At 40.6% G+C, this 22,727-nt stretch overlaps 1 protein-coding gene across 2 annotated transcripts in view; it reads left to right on the top strand.

Annotated features, from left to right (window-relative positions):
• SBF2 (SET binding factor 2) overlaps positions 1–22,727 on the top strand; it is a 416,533-nt gene that overhangs the window by 333,865 nt on the left and 59,941 nt on the right. For both annotated transcript variants that reach the window (XM_036494152.2, XM_004593793.3), the window contains exons 22-26: positions 1,696–1,891; positions 7,137–7,264; positions 9,083–9,258; positions 14,583–14,728; positions 16,968–17,166. In XM_036494152.2, coding sequence (XP_036350045.2) covers positions 1,696–1,891; positions 7,137–7,264; positions 9,083–9,258; positions 14,583–14,728; positions 16,968–17,166 — 845 coding nt within the window. The remainder of the gene's footprint in view (positions 1–1,695; positions 1,892–7,136; positions 7,265–9,082; positions 9,259–14,582; positions 14,729–16,967; positions 17,167–22,727) is intronic.

Below are 22,727 nucleotides of genomic sequence, written 5' to 3' on the forward strand. Positions count from 1 at the left end.
AGGGCAATTACTATACAGCACCAAATTTGTAGTCTTAAAATTCAGAGTCCTGAATTGTATTTCACCTCCTAAACCCTGAAAAAAGCATCACAGATCATTATTTTACAACTAGTGTAGCATCAGTCTGAGGACTAGCACTCAGGAACGAATCCGCTGTATGGCAGAGTTGTTAAATTCAAGGGGCCCCCGGCATGGTGGCCTAGTGGTTAAATCCTCACCTTGCAAGCACCAGGATCCCATGTGGGCACCCAGCTGCTCCACTTCCCATCCAGCTCCCTGCCTGTGGCCTGGGAAGGCAGTAGAGGACGGTCCAAAGCCTTGGGACCCTGCACCCAAATGGGAGACCTAGAGGAGAACCCTGGCTCCTGGCTTCAGATCAGCTCAGCTCCAGCCGTTGCGGTCACTTGAGGAGTGAACTAGCAGACAGAGATCTTCCTCCCTGACTCTCCTTATCTCTGTAAATCTGCCTTTCCAATAAAAAAATAAATCTTTAAAAATAATAATAAACTGAAGGATGACATTAGACTCCAAAACAATAAGAAAACCAATCTCAAAACCCTGAGAGGTACTACATTTGATCTTCTCTACATATTTGTACTTTCAACTTGCAAATGTAATATTATTCTTTTAAGCGTGAAAAAAATAGTGCAAAAGAAAGTCCCATTATCCTCCCTAGCCCATATCCACCTCCACTTTTTTTAAGATTTATTTCTATTTGAAAGGCAGATTTACAGAGAGAAGGAGAGACAGAGAAAGATCTTCCATCCACTGATTCACTCTCCAAATGGCCACCTCCACTTTTAACTCTGATGCCAACATTTTTAACAGTTGTGCTCATATTCTTTTTTAAAAACTTACTCATTTTTATTTGAAAGGCAGAATTACAGAAACAGAAGGAGAGAGAAAAAAAGAGACTGATTCTCCATCCACAACTGCCGGAGCTGGTCCGTTCTGAATCTAGGAGCCAGGATTTTTTTCCCGTTGTGCTATGTGGGTGCACTGGTCCAAGACCTTGGGCTCTCCTCTGCCTTCCCTGGCCATTGGTCAGGAGCTAGATCAGAAGCGAAGCTGGCATTGAATGGGATGCTGGCACTGCAGAGACAGACTTAGTGTGCTGTGCCATGATGTGGATTCATATTCTTATGCTGCTTTATCAAAAAAAAACATGATTTATGTATCCTGTGCATATACATATAATGTACAGATTTGCAACTTGGTGTTTTTACTTAATCATATTCTGGTTATCTTTTTATATTGACACATATAGATCAATGTCATTTTTAAGGGGTTACAAAATATCTTACTATGAATGAATATTTGAAGAAATTAGGTATTATTCCAGTAACTCCACAGTTAACAAGCCATGCTACCAAGAATCATTCCACACTCGAATGCAGAAACTCCATTTCTGCCTCTTCTCAAATCCGTTTCCTCATTTGGTTACCTGGGAAGTCTGGCTCGATATTTTAGATCCATAACTAAGGTGTGGAGAAACTTTGCCAAGAGCCATTTGAATATTTATTAAAAAACACTTGTCAGCTATACTGAATTAAGTCTCACCTGTAGCTGCTTGGGAGGACCAAACCTAATGATTTTGCAGGTTTTGTATGGCCAACAAGCCAGACAATCCCCCACCATAGCCTAAGTGTTGGAAATCCCACAGAGTTGTGTTTAAAATACTTTCTGTGTTGTTAGCCCAAGATTCTTAGACCCGCATTGCTGCCAGGAGAAGAAATCGTATGTGAAGGTCTCCGGGTTCTGCTGGACCCTGACGGAAGAGAAGAAGCTGCTGGAGGTCTTCTTGGGGGCCCTCAGCTGCTGCCCGCCGAAGGAGCCTTGTTCCTGACCACCTACAGAATTCTCTTCAGAGGAACTCCCCATGATCAGCTAGGTGTGTGTGACTCCTTGTCCGCCATCAGAACTTCAGAATCTGTGTTGAGCTGGAGTTGCTGATTCAGTCTGTGCACAGTGACTTGTAAATTGTTTCAAATCCAAAATAAGCTTTTTTGCCATGCAGATTTGCCTGTTGAAGATAATTATAATTTGGGTCATATATTTTTACTTGAAGAACAAAGGATGTCTTGTAAATGAAGCAAAGGTTCCTATGCTGAAATAGTTTCTTGAGGAAAAGAGTATTGTTCCCTAGGAAAGGCCATGTTGTTTGACTTATACATATGCCCCAGCAGACTTGCCCCAACTTTGTGTTTCCTACAGTTAAATGTAAGTCTTCCTGACACATGAGCCTCTTTTTTGGAAGAGTACACTAAGCACCACAGGCTTGGACGGCAGCAATCAACTCTGCTTCCCTCTCGTCGGGCTTTGTTTCCTCTCATAAGCTCCTATAACTTGTATTTCCTTTCCCTATGGCTCTATGAAACATTCTGTATTAGAGAGGAATAACATATCCTCTCCAGAAATACTCTGCATTCTTATTAAAATTACTATAGTCTCTATACTAATATTATTGATGGTAAAAGCACGTAAGGTTTGGGGTGAAACTGTTGGACTGCAAGTCAGAAAACTCAAATTTGAATTGCTACTAATCAGTCTTGATAGCTGAAGCAGGTCACTTAACTCCTTGGGCTTTCATTTTCCTCTTAAAACTAGAAGATTGGGCTTTCATTGGTGATAATTCTGTAGTTTTCACATTGAGCTGATTATGTGTGTTATCTGGAGTGCTTGCAATACATGTACCAATTTTGACTCATACCTCAAACAACTGAACCAGAGTCTGAAGCTGTCAGAATGGGGAGATGTGGGAATCTGTGTACTTTTCATGCCCTACAGGTGAATGTATCGAGTGCTGAGAACTGTGAACCATTGGGCCACATGGCTCTTCTTCCTGTGATGTCATTTGATAGCATTTGATGAGTATATACTATGTGCAATTCATTTTGTTGAATAATGAAATTCAGATATATTATCTTTAAAATCTTACTAGTTGGACTATTCTAGGTTTGATAGAATCAAGATGGTTTAAGATATTTGTCATAAAGATTGCTTCCTGGGCCCAGTGCAATAGCCTAGTGGCTAAATCCTCACCTTGCAACTGCTGGAATCCTATATGGGTGCCAGTTTGTGTCCTGACTATTCCACTTCCCTTCCTGCTTCCTGTTTGTGGCAGTCGAGGGAAAGCAGTTGAGAATGGCCCAAAGCCTTGGAACCCTGCACCCGTGTGGGAGACCCGGAGGAGGCTCCTGGTTCCTGGCTTCAGATCAGCTCAGCTCCAGCCATTGTGGCCACTTGGAGAGTAAACCAGTAGATAGAAGATCTTCCTCTCTGTCTCTTCTCTCTGTAAATCTGCCTTTCCAATAAAATAAGTAAATCTTTAAAAGATTGCTTACTATATAATAAAGAAAAAAAAGGCCACAATAAAGTGGGACTAGCATGGTGCTGCTAGGGATAACTACATCCAAGATCAGAGTCCTGGTTCAAGCCCTGGCTGCTGTGTTTCCAATCCACCTTCCTGCTAATACGCCTGGAAAGGCAGTCAATGATAGTTCCCTGCCACCTAAATGGGATAATTATATTGGGGCCCTCACAGTGGGATGGCAGGCTAATCTTCCACTCTGTAGTGCCAGCTTCCCACAAGAGCCAGGGCTCAGCCAGGCCAAAGCCAGGATCCAGGAACTCCATCATGTCTGCCTCTTGGGTATCAGGGAACCAAAAACTTCTCCTGCTCTCTCAGGCACATTAGCAGGGAGCTGGATTGGAAATGGAACAGCCAGTACTTGAAACAGCACTCAAGTATGAGATGCCAGCATTACAAAAGGCAGCTTAACATGCTATACCAGAACACCAACCCAAAATCAACTCTCTTAGACTTCATATATGAGTAATATGTAATACTTGTCTCTGGCTCATTTCAGTTAACATCACAACCTCACTTCTAGCCATGTTGTTGAAAATGACAAAATTTCGTTCTTTTGTGGCTGACTAATAATATGTAACACATTTGTTATACATTCATCAGTGGATGAACACTTAGGTTGTTTCCCTCAGGTAGATACCCAGTGTAGGCTCACTGGACCATGTAGCAGTACTACCTTTAATTTTTTTTAAAGAAGTGCCAGTTGTCTTCCACATGGCTCTCCTGTTTGAAATCGCCACCAGCAGTGCTACAGCTTCCCTTTTCTCCAGAACTAGTCTTTACCAGAACTAGTTGTGGGGTTCTTTGTTTTGTTGTTTGGGTGGGTGTTTTTTCTTTTTACTTTTTATTGGAAAAATCAGATTTTACCGAGTGAAGGAGAGATAGAAAGATTTTCCATCTGCTGATTCACCTCCCAAGTAGCCACAACAGCCAGAGTTAAGCTGATCCAAAGCCAGGAACCAGGAGCTCTTTCCAGTCTCTCATGTAGGTGCAGGGTCCCAAGGCTTTAGGCCATCCTCAGCTGCTTTCCAAGGCCACAAGCAGAGAGCTGGATGGGAAGTGGGGCCACTGGAACACAAACCACTGCCCAGATGGGATCCTGGTGCAAGGACCTTAACCACTAGGCTACTGTGCTGGGCCCATTGTGTCTTTTTAATAACAATCATTGTGACTTGGGGGAGATATCTCATTGTGGTTTACATTTGCATTTCCCTTATGATTAGTGATGCTGAGCATTTTTTCGTGTGTGTTGCCATTTGTATGTCTTCCTTTGAAAACTGTATCTGTGGCTTCTTTTTTAGTTGGACTTGGAGTTTTACTATTGAAGTGTTTTTCTTTTAAACTCTGGTTATTGTCAGATGTGTAACTTGCAAGTATCTTCCTCTATTCTGTAGATTGTTTCTTCAGCCATGTTTTCTTTGTTGTGCAAGTTTTGTGGCTTGATGAGATCCCATTTGTCTATTTTTGCAGCTCTTTCCTATGCTTTTAGGGTCTTATTCAAAAAATGCTTGCCCATTCCAGTGTCCTGAGGCACTTCCTGCTGCATTTTCTTCTAGTAATCTCGAAGTTTCAGGTCTTAAATTTAGGTCTTTAATCCATTCTTTTTTTTTTTTAAAGATTTATTTATTTTATCACAAAGTCAGATATACAGAGAGGAGGAGAGACAGAGAGGAAGATCTTCCGTCTGATGGTTCACTCCCCAAGTGAGCCGCAACGGCCGGTGTGCGCTGATCTGAAGCCGGGAACCCGGAACCTTTTCCTGGTCTCCCACACGGGTGCAGGGTCCCAAAGCATTGAGCTGTCCTCAACTACTTTCCCAGACCACAAGCAGGGAGCTGGATGGGAAGTGGAGCTGCCGGGATTATAAGCGGCGCCCATATGGGATCCCGGGGCATTCAAGGCGAGGACTTTAGCCGCTAGGCCACGCTGCCGGGCCCATAATCCATTCTTATTTGATTTTTGTACATGATGAGAGACAAGGGTCTGGTTTCTTTTCCCAGCACCATTTATTGCAGACTGCCCTTATTCTAATGGATGTTCTTATTTGTCAGAGATTAGCTGGCTTTGGATGCATGAGTCTGTTTCTAGAGTATCTATTACCTTCCATTGGTCTGTGGGTCTGTTTTTATGTTGACAGCATATGGTTGTTTTTTATTTTTTTAATAGTGATTACATGGTTGATCAGGGTAGGAAGGGTAGAGCTTTAGGGAAAATTGGGTGAATTCATTGCTTCCAAATTTGCTATTCTTATTGCTCCTGGGGAAACACTCATGACTTTCCACACGTCCCAGTACCCAGGGATGAGGAACCGCCACCTGATATCAACCCAGAGTCTCAGTGTGTCATATTCTGAGGGTTCTGTCCAAGTGGTTTGGATAGTTCTGAAATGCTGCTGTTTTCACCAATCCAAGGGTGATGTCACCCTCTCAATGTCCATTGACACCATTCACCAGGATATTTTTGCTGTCATAGTATGTTTGGGGTAGTTATCCAATTAGTTCTGTTCTCCCCCTGCTGCTACAGCACAGAATGTGCTGCCAAACATATGGTTTTAATTACTATATCTGTAATATTTTTTAAAATCAGGAGTGTAAATACCTTTTGCTTTGTTCTTTTTGCTAAGGTTGTTTCAGCTATTCCAGGTCTTCTATGATTCTACGCAAGTTGTAGTATTTTTTTTTTCTAGTGCTGTGAAACATGTCATTGGTTTTGTTTTGTTTTGTTTTGTTTTGTTTTGTTTTTTGAATAGGGATTACATTGTATTTGTGAGTTGATTTGGTTGGTATACACATTTTTAAGATTTATCTTATTTTTATTTGGAAGAGTTTTGGAAAGATGGAGAGACAAAGAAAGAGGCGGGAAAGAGAAAGGTTGTGCCATCCACTGGTTCACTCCCCAAATGGCTGCGTGGCTGAGCTTGGGCTGATCCAAAGCCAGGAACAGAGTTTCTCCCAGGTCCCCCACATGGGTGTAGGGACACAAGGACATGAGCCATCCTCTGCTGCTTTCCCAGGCCGTAAGCAAAGAGCTGGGTCAGAAGTGGAGCAGCTTGGGACTAGAACCAGCTACATGTATGGGTTACCAGTATCACAGGCAGAGATTTAGCCTACTGATATATCATGACTCTGGCCCTGATAGAGACATTTTAAAATATTGATGTTTTTCTAGGAATATTCTGCATGTGCGTCTCCTCTTATGAGGAGCTGGAAATTCTCCTGGGGAGCCTTTGTGTGTGGTGCTTCTTTTCTAGACTTTCATTGTCAATGCCTGAGTGTGGGCAAATAATACTTACATTTTCCTATTATTTTATAGTTGAACTCTTAAAAATTCTTGTGCTTCAGGCCATTCCTGTCTCCCCAGGGCATAGATAATTGTGTTTATGCAACACTTTTTACTATATATGCAAGCAAACTTCAAAAACTTGCTCTTCTTTGTTCTATCCTTTCATTAACTGTCTTGAATGTCTTTTCCCTACTTGAAGAGAAAGAACCTGTTTCCTATAAGATTGCCTTAAACCAGGCAATCATAAGCTACACACAGTAGGTCAGGACATAGAACAAAATTAAGGCAGGCTATGACAGTTCCTTCTCTGTATGTCTCAGGAATAAATTGCCATCTAGTAAAAATTGACGAATGAGCCTCACTGCATTCCTAGTTGTTGTCCTGTTTAGACACATTCTCCAACACAGGCTGTTGCAGCGAGTGGTGGAGACTACAGACAGGAGCTGTACCGTTGTCTTGCTGAGTCTGTCCTGTCTTCCCACAGTTGGTGAGCAGACAGTCGTGCGCAGCTTTCCCATTGCTTCCATCACCAAGGAAAAGAAAATCACAATGCAGAACCAGCTGCAGCAAAACATGCAAGAAGGACTGCAGATCACATCCGCATCTTTTCAGGTACGAAGAAAGGAAGCCGTTCTTACCAAGTAAACATTTTCACCCATCTGCTGCTTTTACAGCCATTCTGTATAGTCATGGTCAGAAGTTAGAGGACGAGAAGGACAAGCGACCCAAGACATTAATCTTCAGCAGGGTAGACTTACAAATACTGTAGTCTTGGCTTTAATGCTTCATCTCATGGGCAGCTTGGCCAGCTCAGGCATGCAAGCAGGTTGTCTGTCATTATCTAGAGCTCTTAGAAACTGGTAAGCTTTCAGTGGGCTCTATAAAATTCTACCCCAATTCTTATTTGATAAAACTTTCAGATAAAAAGCAATTCTTTTGACATCTGTTTCAGAAGAAAATAACCTCTGGCTCATCGGTGGCAGAAGGCAAACTATAAGAAACACAACCAAGACTAAAGTATCATTGGTATCAATGAATGACCCCTGATAAGGCAGGGGTTTTTGTACGGAACTCTGAATATCAAAACTTACGAAATTACTAATGCAAGCCAGACTCTGGAAGAAGTAACCTTCTCATAGTTTTTCTTTCTCATATTATATCATTTTTCCTGTTCTTCTTGTGTTGGCTCTGGCTTTCAAGATGACAGGGTTTCCAGTTCTTGCCCATTCCTTGCACTGGAGTTGCTGTGTGGACCTTCAAGCTCCAGACTTTGTCCCATCTCCTGAGAGCGTTAACTACTCGGAGCCATAGTTGGTTTTTGTTTGTTTGTTTGTTTGTGTTTCTCACTATTTCAGCTGCCAGTACTTTGTATACCAACATTGCCTGAGTGTGCTTTTAAAATTGTAGTAAATCTGATTTTTTTAATCTACCTAGATTTATTATAACCCAAATAATAAAGGAGCCTCACTAGGCAGATTTCCCTTTCAAGAGTCAACAGTTAAGAAATAAGAAAAGAATGTTTGCTATTTCAGCCACAACAAGCTAATTTCCATTGCATTTTACAATAGAAAGTCTTAAAGCCCATTTCAAGATTTGTGATTTTCCTTGTCAACTGTCCATCTATGGAAAGCAAACACTTCTGAACCTCACTTTTTAATTTTTAAAAGATTTTTATTTGAAGAGAGTATAAAAGGAACAGATGGATAAAGATCTTCATCCACTGACTTACTTTCCAAGATAACTGCAGTAGCTAGAGCTTGGCTAGTCCAAAACCAGGAGCCAGGTCTGTCCTTGTCTCCACACGGATGACAGGGGCCCAAGTCTTTGAGCCATCTTCCACTGCCTGCCCGCATACATCAGCAGAAGGCTGGTTTACCAGTGGAGAAGCCAGGACTCACACTGATTTTGTCACAATATACTGCTGCACCGTAATATTGGCCCTTTCATTTTTACTTTTAAAATTTAGAAATGTGAGGTGGGTGTTGGGGCACAGTAGATTGTATAGCACCTAGGGTTGCCCACATCCTGTCCTGGGATATTTGGGATCAATTCCTGCCTCTACTTTTGATCAAATTCCTGTCAATATCCCCGGGAGACAGCAGAGGATAGCCTACATACTGGCTTCCTGCCATCCACATGGGAGAGCCATACGGAGCGCCCAACTCGTGGCTTTGGGCTGACCCAGAACTGGCTGTTGGTGGGCATTTGGAGGGGAAAGCAGTGGAGGGAAGATTTCTCTGTTCCTCCCTCTCTCTGCCACTCTACCTTTCAAATTAAAAATAACAGCTTTTAAAATGAGATTGTCAAACATTTAAAATACCTCATGTTATTGCCATGCAGTGCTGTTGCTTTCTGTTATTTCAGTAACTTGGAGGAAATTGTCTAAAAATCATTGATGCTTCTGATGTGTTTAATCTCTTTTGTTTCCAGTTGATTAAAGTAGCATTTGATGAAGAAGTAAGTCCAGAAGTGGTTGAAATCTTTAAGAAGCAGCTGATGAAGTTCCGTTATCCTCAGTCCATTTTCAGTACCTTTGCCTTTGCCACTGGACAAACAACCCCACAAATAATTTTACCCAAACAGAAGGAGAAGACTACTTCCTTTCGGTAAGATAAAGGAAAGATCTGTTAATTTTAACCTTCTCATAATTGCTTATCCCTGGAAGTAATACATCTTTTGTGTCAAGGTATAAATGATTGCTCTTTTTGTCGGCTAATCTGTCAAGCCCATTAGGCCAAGCTTAGAATGCTATGGAATAGCAGCATTGTAGCAGATTTCAAAATGTAAGGGCTGTAAGAGGCTTTGACTGTCATATATATACACACACACACATATATATATTGCTCACAATCCATTTATTATTTTTTTAAGATTTATTTATTCTTTCAAAGTCAAATTTGGAGAGACAGCAACAGATCTTCCATCCACTGGTTCACTTCCCAGATGGCCGCAGTGGCCGGGGCTGGGTTAGGCGCTCTCATGGGTACAGGGACCCAAATATGAAGGCCATCTTCTGCTCCTTTTCCCAGGATTGTAGTAAATCCATTAGCAGGGAGTTGAATTGGATGAGGAGCATCTCATACAAGATACAAACCTGTGCCCATATGGGATGCCAGTGTCACAGACAGCAGCTACAGTGCTGGTCCCTCACAATGCATTTTGACAATACAAAATTTTATTTTCCTTTTCTCCATATTGATAAATTTTTGAGTAATAATCTCTTCAGATTTTTACCAATATCCTTGCTTAAAAGTTTTGCTTTGATCTAGAGAGAAAACTTTATTTTGTATAATTTTTAATTTTGAATAATTTCAAAACTTACAGAAAATTCACAACAATACTACCAAGAATTCTGTGTGTATGTGTTAATATTCAAAGTAACCAGAAGTTTTTTTTGTTCACTTGCTTTATTATTCTCATATGTGTATGTGTACAACATGAACTTCGAAACATCCATGGAAAATGGATCTAAGAGGGGATACGGGGCAGGCTTGGCTTGCTGTTAGGTTGCTGGTTGGGATACCTGCATCCCAAGTCAGAATGCCTGGCTTCCAGCCGCCGCGCAGCTCCCGTTCCCTGCTCAAGCAGAGCCTGAGCAGCATGCACGGCTCATACAGTCAGGTTCTTGCCACCTACGTGGGAGGACAGGCCTGACCACTCCCAGCTTCAGCCCTGCCTCCGTCTTGCCACTGCCAACAACTCAGGAATGCATCAGTGGATAGGAGTTCACTGTTTCACTTTTTTCCCTCTCTAATAATGAATATATACATAGTTTTAAAAAAAGATAATGCACCTATTTTTTTCCCCTGAGTCATTTGAAGTGAATACATCAGTATGTGTTCTCTAAGAAAAAAAAAATACCATTTTCTATAACCACAGTGCAAAAGTCAAAAATGGGAAATTTAATTGATACCAAATCCTTAGCTAACCCAGAGACCATAGTAAAATTTTTCTAAGTATCATTTACAACTACTTTTTTTTCTCATCCAGGACCCAAACCAGGATTAGACAGTGAATTTAGCTGTCGTAGTTCTGTAGTATGAACTCTTACTTTCTGATGAAAAAAGGTTTAAAATTTTATGTTGAAACTTTTGAATTTGTTATTACAAAATTACAAGCGTTTTGCAATTCTATTAGTAATAAAATGTAGTGGATAGAATTTCAACTCATTTAACATTATTGTCTTAAATTTGAACATCTGTAATGTAAACTATATATTACAGCTTTGCAGATTTGGGGTAAAAAGGTCTCCGTTTGCTATGTGTGGGATAGGTTTAGAATTTTAACAGATTTGAGGTCCCATATTGTATGTTGTCTATTGAATACATGGCTAAACTGATACATTACATGGGAAGCCAATGAACTCATGAATTCCCACATGCGACATCCTGGTACATGATAGCTTCCTAAAAATTTGCACTGGTGAGCCAAGCCTGGTATCTTAGCACCATAGAGACACAGAGGAGGCTATGAGGCTCTATCTCAATGACATTGACAACTTTCTCTGATGTTTCAGTCTTAGATAACATCAGGTGGGTAGGTAGATAGATATCAGTATCAGTGTGTTATTTAAGCTACAACAGAGATAAAGCAATTTTAACAATTAGGGAAGGGCCCAGTGCTATAGCCTAGTGGCTAAATCCTCACCTTGCAAATACCCGGATCCCATATGAGTGGTGATTTGTGTCCTAACTCATCCACTTCCCATCTAGCTCCCTGTTTGTAGCCTGGGAAAGCAGTCGAGGATGGCCCAAAGCCTTGGGACCCTGCACCTGCGTGGGAGACCCAAAAGAGCTCCTGGTCCCTGGCTTCAGAACAGCTCCGGCCATTGCAGCCACCTGGGGAGTGAACCGGGGACAAAAGATCTTCCTCTCTTTCTCTCCTTCTCTCTGTAATTCTGCCTTTTCAATAAATATAAATAAATATTTTTTAAAAGAATTAGGGAGTAGACATTTGGCCTAGTGGTTTAAGTGCTCACATCCCATATCGGAGTGTCTGGATGCAATACGTAGCTTCACCTCGTGGCTCCAGCTTCCTGCTAATGCAGATCCCATGAGGCAACATGACTGCCTCCTTGCTGTAAGTCCCAGCCCTTCCTGTTGGAAACTTTTGAGGAGCTAACTATTAGATGGGAGTGCTCACTGTTTGTCTCTCTCACCCTTCCCCCATCCCGTGTATCCTTATCTCTTCCTCTCAAAAAAAATAAAAAATAAAAAAAGGCTTACAGTTTTAACAATTGCCTCAAGCTGTAGCTATGGGAAATTTTTTCAAAATATTCCATTGAGTTCATTTGGTGATTCCCAGAATCTAAAACATGTTAAGGGGCACACCTTGCAGCAGTAGACTGAGTGCTTACTGTCTAGGATCCCACACCCCATATTGAAGTCCCACACCCTGCACTACCAATCCAGCTTCCTGCTGATGTGCTTGGGAGGCAACATGATGCCTTGGAGACCCAGATGGGGTTCAGGTTCCTGCTTCAAAGTGCATCTGTGAGGGGAGGCTGGGAATCAATCCCAGGACAGCAAATTGATTCATTCATTCATTCATTCATTCATATTCTCTCTTTCTCTCCCTCCCTCCCTCCCTCCTTCCTTCCCTCCCTCTCCCTTTGTCATACACACACACACACACACACACACACACACACATAATCTCTCTCCACCCTCAATCCTCTATCTCTCATATCTCTCTTTCTCTTTTCCTCTCTCCTCCTCTCCCTTTCACCCTTTCAAATAACTAAATCTGTAAAATGTATTTGTAACTTTCAGATTTGTGATGCAGGTGACCAAATATAAGATCTGATAAAATTGTTTGACAGTAAAAGAATATTTTTACCTTTTTAACAAATGACAAAAAAATGTTTTGATTGTCGTGAAGGGAAAAAGCACAATTGAAAACAATTTTATTGGGGCTGGTACTGTGGTATAGCAAAGTGATCTTCTACCTGTGGTGCCAGCACCCTGTGTGAGTGCCACTTTGAGTCCCAGCAGCTCCATTGCCCATCCAGCTCTCTGCTAACGGCCTGCAAAGGCAGCAGAGAAGGACCCAAATCCTAGGCGCCTTAGCCCGTGTGGAAGACCCAAGAAAACTCCTGGGTCCTGGCTTCAAACCAGCCCAGCTCTGGCTGTTGTGGCCATTTGGGGAGTACACCAGCAGATGGAAGATGCTCTGTAACTGCATTTCAAATAAAAAAATACATGTTTAAGAAAATAGAAAAAAAACTTATCAAAATTTTCACCACCATCTAACAAACCAGCAATAGGATCTGTGTTTAATTCTCTGAGTTGTATAGTTACTATATGTCACATTTTCTACCAGAAAAAAAGAAACTGTCGGAATAAAGCTTTTTTTAGGTCCAAGTCATTTACATCCTAGTTTCCCTCTAAAAGATTCTCAAATTTCTCATTTCTTTTTTTTTCTCCTTTTCTCAAAAGGAAACTGTTTCCAGTAAAAAAGCAAATCTTTTTTTTGAAAGACACATTTACAGAAAGAGACACAGAGGAAGATCTTCTGTCCACTGGTTCACTCCCCAAGTGGCTGCAGTGCCCGGAGCTGACCCAATCAGAAGCCAGGAGCTTCTTCCAGGTCTCCCATGGAGAGTGGAGAGGTGGAGGGTCCCAAGGCTTTGGGCCATTCTGTACTGCCCTCCCAGCGAGCTGGATGGGAAGTGGAGCAGCCAGGACATAAACCAGTGCTGTTATGGGAGGAGGATTTAGCCACTGAGCCATAGTGACAGGCACAGGAAGTCATGTTTTTTAGGATTTGTTTTATGTATTCAAAAGACAGGGTGACAGAAACAGAGATAAAAGGGTTCACAGGGCCTGGCACGATAGCATAGTGGTTAAAGTCCTTGCCTTGAACATGCCAGGATCCCATATGGGCGCCGGTTCTAATCCCAGCGGCTCCACTCTCCATCCAGCTCCCTGCTTGTGGCCTGGGAAAGCAGTCAAGCATGTGCCAAAGCCTTGGGACCCTGCACCCATGTAGGATACCTGGAGGAGGTTCCATGTTCCTGGCTTCGGATTGGCTCAGCTCCAGTCGTTGTGGCCACTTGGGGAGTTAACCATCAGATGGAAGATCTTCCTCTCTCTCCTCTCTGTATATCTGCCTTTCCAATAAAAATAAATAACTTTAAAAAAAAGAGGGTGGGGGAGTTCACGGAGATCTTCTGCTGGTTCACTTTCCCAATATCAGGTCAATCATTGTTCAGCTATGCTAAAGCCATGAGCCAAAAATTACATCCAGAACTCCCATAGAGGGTTGGGACCCAAATACTTGGGTTATCTGCTGCTACATTATCAGGTGCATTAGCAGGACCTGGGATCCAGTGTTGCAAGAGAGAGCTTAACTAACTGCTCATACCACCAGCTTATTCTTTTTCTCTACATCAGAAGGCTTGCAGCTATTTAGAGGCAGGATACCACCCATACACACATAAACCAGTTAAGAAATGAAGGTTTTGTCGGTTATGATTGTCATATGACCTCAAAGGAGGGCTCTGTGAGTTAGTAGAAAGAACTTGACTCAGTGGAGATAGGCAGACTGATTTTCTGTGTGAGCGTCTATCTGAAATGTGATTGTGGGAGCTGGTCGAGACAGTGCTTATGATTAGCAAAGTGAGTTTAGTTTAGGCATGCTTGACAGAAAGCCAAACTGAGGAGTTTAATTTCAGTGTAATGAGTAGTTTGTGTTCCCTTCAGGTTCAATTATTTTCTGCCTAAAACACGGTCTTGTTGACAATGGTCTTAATTAGGAAATTAGTACACTGTCATATACTCTCCCCCCACCAAAAAAAAAAAAAATCCAAAGGAGAGGTTTAATAAAAGTGTAGTAGTGGAATAAGAAAAGAACAGCTTGAGCTTTGTGGATGTCAAAAGTATAATTGGTACCTTCATATTAAATTGATGTTCTTTTTTGTTACTTATAGCACTTTCTCAAAAACAATAGTAAAAGGTGCCAAAAGGGCAGGAAAAATGACAATTGGGCGACAGTATTTATTGAAAAGGAAGACAGGGACAATTGTGGAAGAAAGAGTCAATCGTCCTGGATGGAATGAAGATGATGACATTTCTGGTATGTGAGAACTCATTTTTCTTTCATAGTTCAATTTTACTCTTTCTTCTTGTATGAATAAGAAACTAAGACATAGTTGCCTTAAACCTCGAGAACTTGTGAGAAGCTTGAAAGCACTTATCAGTTTTTTTAGAACTGGAAAAAATATTTTCCCCAATATTCCATTGTTCAAATAAGACTTTGTTAAATTAGCTTCTCTTTTGTTAAATCCATGTTATCCACTTTGTGTGTGTTTCACAAAATCAAGAAAGAAATCGGCTCTGTGTAGGAAATTTTTAGTGAATATAAACATGTGTAAGATAGTGTGCTGTATCTTATTCTTACACAAGAAGAGAACAAGAACATTGAATACTTGAAGTTGAATATTTAGGTTTTCGTAATTTGGGTTTTGGTGAATATTCTTGATCAAAATGGAGACCTAACATATAGGAATTCAGGTCATAAGAAGAAAGCTGCCTGCTCTTTTAAGGGGCCGAATTTGGGCAATTAAGATGGCACTATGTTGGGAAGATAGATTTAGAAAACCAGTAGCAAAATGTGTTATTAAAAGTTAGTTACCAGGCCCGGCGCCGTGGCCAAGTGGCTAATGTCCTTGAACACGCCAGGATCCCATATGGGCGCCCGTTCTAATCCCAGCAGCTCCACTTCCCATCCAGCTCCCTGCTGTGGCCTGGGAAAGCAGTTGAGGATGGCCCAAAGCTTTGGGACAACACATGGGAGAACCTGGAGGAAGTTCCTGGCTCCTGGCTTTGGATTGGCACAGCACTGGTCATTGCGCTCAGTTGGGGAGTGAATAATCAGACGGAAGATCTTCCTCTCTATCTCTCCTCCTCTATGCATATCTGACTTTCCAATAAAAATAAATAAATCTTTAAAAAAAAAAGTTAGTTACCTATTTACCCCAGTACCAGTACACTGTAGAAATGGCAGTGGAGACTCAGACAGCCATTGGTGTGCTAGAGGCAACAACTACTACCACTTAGGAGAAAAAGAAACTTCATTTTAAAGAAAAGACTGGCTAAAAAGTTTCCATTTCAGTTTTCTAGGGTAGGAATGTATGTGACTTTGAGTGTAGGTAGGCATGCCCTGTATGAGAATGTGTCCATCTAAGCCTGCCTTTAAGGGCCATGAAAAGATCCAGCATTAGGTGCTCAAGTGGCCTTTCATTGGAATCCTGACCTTCCCAGTCCTGTGTAAAACCGAAGGAATACTGTTGACGCTCCAAAGTGTTGATGATTTTATGGAGCAAAAACTAGTGTTCTGTGGTAATTGTTTCACCAAGAGGTCAAATTGTGTAATGTTCTCTGCTGTGAAAATAAAAGGCTGACTGGTATTTGATTATATTATGGCATTCACAAGTTAAAACACAATCTGATATTTGTAAGGGATAAGTTTTAGCTTTTTAAAAAATTTCAGTGGAAAACAGCTGTAACTTTCCTTGCACATTAATACTTTGAGTGCATTTCCAAAAGCTTCAAGTTTGATTTGACTTCTGTCACTTTGAAAATAAATAGGAAAGTAAATTAGGATATTTTCCAATATGGATTTTTAAAAATCAGAAAATACAGTATCAATTAAGAATGTTGTTTTTTTAAAAAAAATTCTCCCTGAAATACTTGATTATTGAGTAAATTCTTCCACATCTATAATCTTCAACCAGTCTGCAACCTGTGATTGCATAACTGTGAGTTTCCCATGCATAACCACTTCCTCCAACTTAAATATTTCCATATAAAAAAAAACTGCTCTAAGAATAGAAAAATCTTTTTCCTTCTGGTAACTTCTGATTGATGTAGAAATTCCTAAAAAAATGTTTATGTTTTGAAGAATAAACTGAGACCTGAGTGATTCATTTTTATAGTGATCCTGTTAAAGATAAATTTTAACAATAGGTTAGCTCTAACAAAATCTGGATTTTTTTTTTAAATCCTCAATAGAAATCACTGTCATCTGTCATTAATTAGCAAGCTTAACAACAAAATATGGATGATTCATTAAAAAATAAATACTTTTTAGAAACTATTTAAATGACCATTTTATTTGAGTTACTGATATTCATTTCCTATAAACTGTTTTGTTTATTTGAATGATTCCTCATTGATGTTGAATAATTTGTTTTTATAATATGTGTACAAGCCATAGTCCCTAATATAAATTTCTCTTAGTTTAAGGAGCCTTTTCAAAAAGTTTGAAATCCTGTATCTTGGTACTTCTTCAAAACCTGTTCTTGTCATCACAGTTTCAGATGAGAGTGAACTTCCCACAAGTACCACCTTGAAGGCCTCAGAGAAATCTACAATGGAACAGTTAGTAGAAAAAGCTTGTTTTAGAGACTATCAGCGCTTAGGATTGGGAACCATAAGTGGCAGTTCTTCTCGATCTAAACCAGAGTATTTTCGAATCACTGCCTCCAACAGGATGTATTCACTGTGCCGAAGGTAAGTCTGTTTGGGGGCCACTAAAGGTTGAGTCTTTAAAAAACAGAGAGAGAGAGAGAGTGGAGGGGAGGTAGGAAGAGATTTACTCAAAAAGCAGAGTAACAGAGACAGAGAGGGAGGGACAGATCTCTGCTGGTTTACTCCCTAAACGGCTGCAGCAGCAGGATCTGGACATACCAAAGCCAGGAGCTTGGAACTTCTTCCTGGTCACCCATGTGGGTACAGGAACCCAGACATTTGGACCATCTTCCACTGTTTGACCAGGCACATTAGCAGGGAGCTGGATCAGAAGTGGAGCAGCCAACGAAACTGTATCACATAATACAATGTAATCAGTGAATAAAAAATAAATAAATAAATAAATAAAAAGAAGTGGAGCAGGCCCATGTGAGGTGTGCTAACACCACAAAGTGGAGGCTTTATTCACCATCCCAAAACACCAGCGCCAGCCTCACCCCATTGTAACCATAAATAAATAAAAATGCCAGAAAATAAGGGAAATGTTTCCAGGAATATGTTTATTAAGATCTTTGCCTACAGCATGGACAAACATCTCATCAGCATTCTCAGAATAATTACATCACTGAAAAGTGTTCCTGATGGGTGAAAAGATAAATAGTTAAGCTCTTGTCCCTTTTATAAATTTCCCTTTGTTGCCTTCTTCTTCCCAATTTGTCCCTTTCCCAGTATGCCTAAAGGGAACTTGCAGTAAGAACAGTTTTTGTCGAGGCCAGTGGACCTACTTAGAGGTGCAGGATCCACTAACTTTCTGTAAAAGATAAGGTAGAATATATTTTCAGCTAATGAGTCATAGGTCTTGTATCTATTAACTCATTTCCGAAAGTTAAGAGTAAGGAGCTTCTTCTGGGTCTCCCACGTGGGTGCAGGGTCCCAAGGCTTTGGAACGTGCTTGACTGCTTTTCCTCCCCACAAGCAGGGAGCTGGATGGGAAGTGGAGCAGCTAGGAATAGAACCGGCGCCCATATGGAATCCCGGCACATGCAAGGCGAGGACTTTAGCCACTAGGTTACCACGCTGGGCCCTAATTAGTATATTTTGTAATGACTGTTGCTTGAAAAAACTACAAGAACACATTTTGTTTTTTTCTGTTGTCATCCTTAGTGCCTTTAAAAGGTTAAGCCATATATCGTGCCTTACTGTATATAAGTATATTTTCTGGAACTGAATTGCTACCACTACAAGTTTAGTCACTTTGATCTCCAGCTAAATTGCTGCCTTTGCATTTATAAATTCAGCTTTGATTAGATAGCAGATTGTAAACTTTAGACCTTACATATACTTTAGAAACTTGTCTGAAACTGGCACTGTTGTATATGAGTAAAGCTGCTGCCTGCTACACCAGAATCATTTATGGGTGCCAGTTTGACTCCTGGCTGCTCCACTTCTGATCCAGCTCCCTGCTTATGTGCCTGGGAAAGCATCGGAGAGATGACTCAAGTTCTTAGGTTCCTACATCCACATGGGAGACCCAGAGGAAGCTTCTGGCTCCTGGCTCCTGGCTTGGGGCTGGCCCAGCTCCAGCAATTGTGTCTGGAGAGGGTGGGATGAGGCAGTAGATGAAGGTTATCTCTCTCTCTTACTCTGTTCTCTCTGGTCTCTCCAGTCTTTTCCCTTCTCTGTATGTAATTCTGCCTTTCAGATAAGTAAATAACTCTTTAAAAACAAAAAATGCAAATTGTCCTGGGTCAGCATTGTGACATAGCAAGTAAAGCTGCCACCTATAATGCGGATGCCTTATGAATGCCAACGTGAGTCCTAAAGTCTCCGCTTCCACTCTAGCTCCCTACTAGACTTGGGAAAAGCAGCAGAAGATGGTCCAAGTGCTTGGTCTTCAGTGCCCATTGGGAAAACCCAAACGAAGCTCCTGAGCTTCAGCCTGGCCCAACTCAACCAGCCATTGCAACTATCCAGGGAGTGAACCAGCTAATGGAAGATCTCTCTCTGCCTCTCCATCTGTCTGTCCTTCCCTCCCACCTTCTCTGTCTCTGTAAATCCAACTTTCAAATAAGTACATAAATCTTTGAAAAGAAAAAAAAAAGTTGTCTTAATGTTCTGGTTAGTTTCAACCCTGTTCTTTAAGAACCATAAATCTTTTAAATGATAATTTATGTGTACAAATTTCAGTGTTAAACTGGAGGAAGATGTTTTAAATATGGTTTAAGACTGTGGCCAAACAAGCATTTTGCACAAAGTACTAAAAAATTGAGTCTCTGAATATGTGGTTACTTTCTCGAGTTAGTTAATTTTTTAGATAAATGTAAGCACTGTTGTTGGGGTATGATTGTTGTGCTGTTAGGAAAACTGTCAAAAGTATGCCAAACATTGAGAAAAAAATATCAATTATCATTTCAGTATTACAGAAACAAAATAAATGTATTTAAAAGTCAGTTACAGAGAGAAAGGGAGAGACAGAGAAAGGAGAGCTTTTCCTTAAACTGGTTCACTCTCCAGATGGCCGCAGCAGCCAGCACTAGGCCACAGTGAAGCCAACAGCTTGTTTCTGCTCTCCCACATGGCCAGCAGGGGTCCAAGCACTTGCTGTATCCTCCATTGCTTTTCACAGGCCATCAGTAAGGAGTTGGATTGGAAGTGCAGCAACCAGGACTCAAACAGCGAAGTGACTTTATCTGTTATACCACAATGCCATCCTCCCACCCAAAAAAAAAAGTTGTAATAAGTTATTTCTTAGAAAACATTTTTTATGAAGTGTTTATGGTGATATAAAATAATATACATCTGTAAAACTGTTGGAAGGAAGAAATGGGATAATAAATATAATCCAAAACAAGGCAAAAAAGGTTACCAAAGGAAATATAGAGCAGATGGGTCAAAAAAATGCATGTAGTAAGAGGAAAAACTTAAGTCCAAATATGTTAATAATTATGTTCATTGAAATTAATTCAATTCCCTAATTGAACCAATGCTGTCTTTTTAAGCTTTCTGCTGCTTTTCTTGTATGCATTCTGACATACAAGAATTTATTTTATAAAGCAGAAAGTAAAATGATGGGAAAACACTGTTGAAGACTACTTCAAAACTGCTTTTGTCACTATACAAATATCAGATGAGATCGGGCGCGTTCAGGGTGGTATGGCCGTAGACTACTATACAAATATCAAAGTAGACTTTAAAAAGCATTAATAGTGGAGCAGATGTTATAGCAAAGCACTTTAAGCCACGGCTTGTGACAGTGGGATGAGCGGCCCAGGTGCTTCTGGCCCCTCCACCCATGTGGACGACCAAGATGAAGTTCCTGACTCCTGACTTGAACCTTTCCCAGCCCTAGCTGTTGAAGCCATCTGAGGAGTGAACCAGTATATGAAAGAGCTCTGTTTCTGTCTCTTCCTTCATTCTGTCCTTTCAAATAAATACTTTTTTAAAAAAAAATTACTGGTGACAAGATATATTTAACAGTTTCATTGGGAGTCCATCTTTGATTTGGAAGTAGAGATGCATACTGCGTTATGTCTTCACATCTCAAAGTGATAGTTTCTATTTTACAGTTCCTGTAGATGATTGTATGTACATGCTTTTTTACCTATATATCTCCTGATCTTGTACTCTGCATGAAGGTTGCTTTATATCAGAGAAAGCATACAATATTTGCCTTTGGGGATTGTCTTCTTTCACTGAGCATAATGGTCTCTAGTTGGGACTATTTTGTTGCAAATGCCAGAATTTCATTCTTTTCATGACTAAGTAGTATTCCATAGAGTAGATATATCACACTTTCCTTATCCACTCCTGTTTTGATAGACACCTGGGTTGTTTATATGTCTTTGCTATTGTGGGTGTTGCTGCTATAAATATAGGATTACAGGTCATTTTGTAATATGTAGATTTCATTTCCTTTGCATATATTCCCAGAAGTGAGATACCTGGGTCATACAGCAGGTCAATTTTCAGTTGTCTTAACACTCTCCGTACTGACTTCCATAGTGGTTGTACTAGCCTTCACTCCCACCAGCTGTGAAGGAGGATAAATTTCTTTCCACATCCACACCAGCAGGTGTTGTTAGTAAAGTTATGAATATACACCAGTTTTGCTGGACTTAGGTACAACCTCAATGTCATTTTCATTTGTATTTCCCTGATAGATAGGGAGCCTAAACATTTTTTCATGTCCATTAGCCATTTGAATTTGTTCTTTTGAAAAATGTTCATTTACTTCACCCATTTCTTTATAGGGTTGTTTCTCTATCATTGAGTTTCTGAAGCTCTTTATAAATCCTGGATGTGGATCCCCTATTAATTATGTAGTATACAAAGATTCTCCATACCTACAATGTCAAGATACACTTCACTAACATGATGATAGACTTATGACTGCGTATGAAGGACTATGCTGTTATACTAAAATGCAGGATATATCAGCTGGGGAAAGGATCTAGGGAGGGAGAGAGGGAAAAATTCCAGAGCTTTTTGAACTGTATCATAAAATAAATTTTTTTTTATATAAAAAAGAAATGGAGTATCATGAGTAAGTCCAGACCAAAAAAAAAATTACTAGTGACAAAGAAGGATGCCAGAAATTCATTCAGTAGGATTCAGTAAACTTTATTATAGGAAATACAGAACACTTCTCATTTGAAAATTAATAATAATTTGGGCCCAGCACGGTAGCATAGTGGTTAAAGTCCTCGCCTTGCATGCACCGGGATCCCATATGGGCACTGGTTCCCATCCAGCTCCCTGCTTGTGGCCTGGAAAGCAGTCAAGCACGTCCCAAATCCTTGGGATCCTGCACCCGCGTGGGAGACCTGGAAGCGCTCCTGGCTCCTGGCTTTGGATTGGCTGAGCTCTAGCCATTGCAGCCACTTGGGGAGTGAACCATCAGATGGAATATCTTCCTCTCTATCTCTCCTCCTCTCTGTATATCTGCCTTTCCAATAAAAAAAATAAATAAATCTTTTTTAAAAATCATAATTTACCTACCACATTAAAATAATTTTAAGTGTAATAAAGTCATTATCTACAGAAAAACCTTTCATATAATACAAAATATAGTTTATGATTTCTATTTTTGCTTTATTTGAAAGAGATACTCACTTGCTGGTTCACTCTCCAGATGTCAGAGCCAATGCTGGGCCAGGCCAAAATCAGGATCCAGGAACTCAGTTTGTCTCCCATGTGGGTGGCAGGGACATAAGTATGTGAGCTGTCACCTGTTGCCTCTTATAGTAAGTACCTGACAGTGAGAAGCTGGAATCTGGAGCATAGCCAGAACTCAAACCTAGGCACTGCAGTATGAGATGTGGGAATCCCACCCCTTAAACACTAAGCCAAATGCCTGTCCTGACAACATTGTCCTTACGTAAAATGCTAGGAACTACCTAAAATCAACAACAGAAGAAAAGGAAATGATAGTAGACTACATAGTAGAATACTACACTATAATAAAAGCAAGCAAGCTAAACATGATCACATTGGTGAATCTCACAGACATAATGTTGAGCAAAAGAAACCAAGCAAAAAATAATAAATTCTTTTTTTTCATTTTTTATTATATTTTTGACAATCTTAACATAGTTAATTAGGGT

Source organism: Ochotona princeps, chromosome 4, assembly GCF_030435755.1.
Source record: "Ochotona princeps isolate mOchPri1 chromosome 4, mOchPri1.hap1, whole genome shotgun sequence".
NCBI lineage: Eukaryota > Metazoa > Chordata > Mammalia > Lagomorpha > Ochotonidae > Ochotona > Ochotona princeps.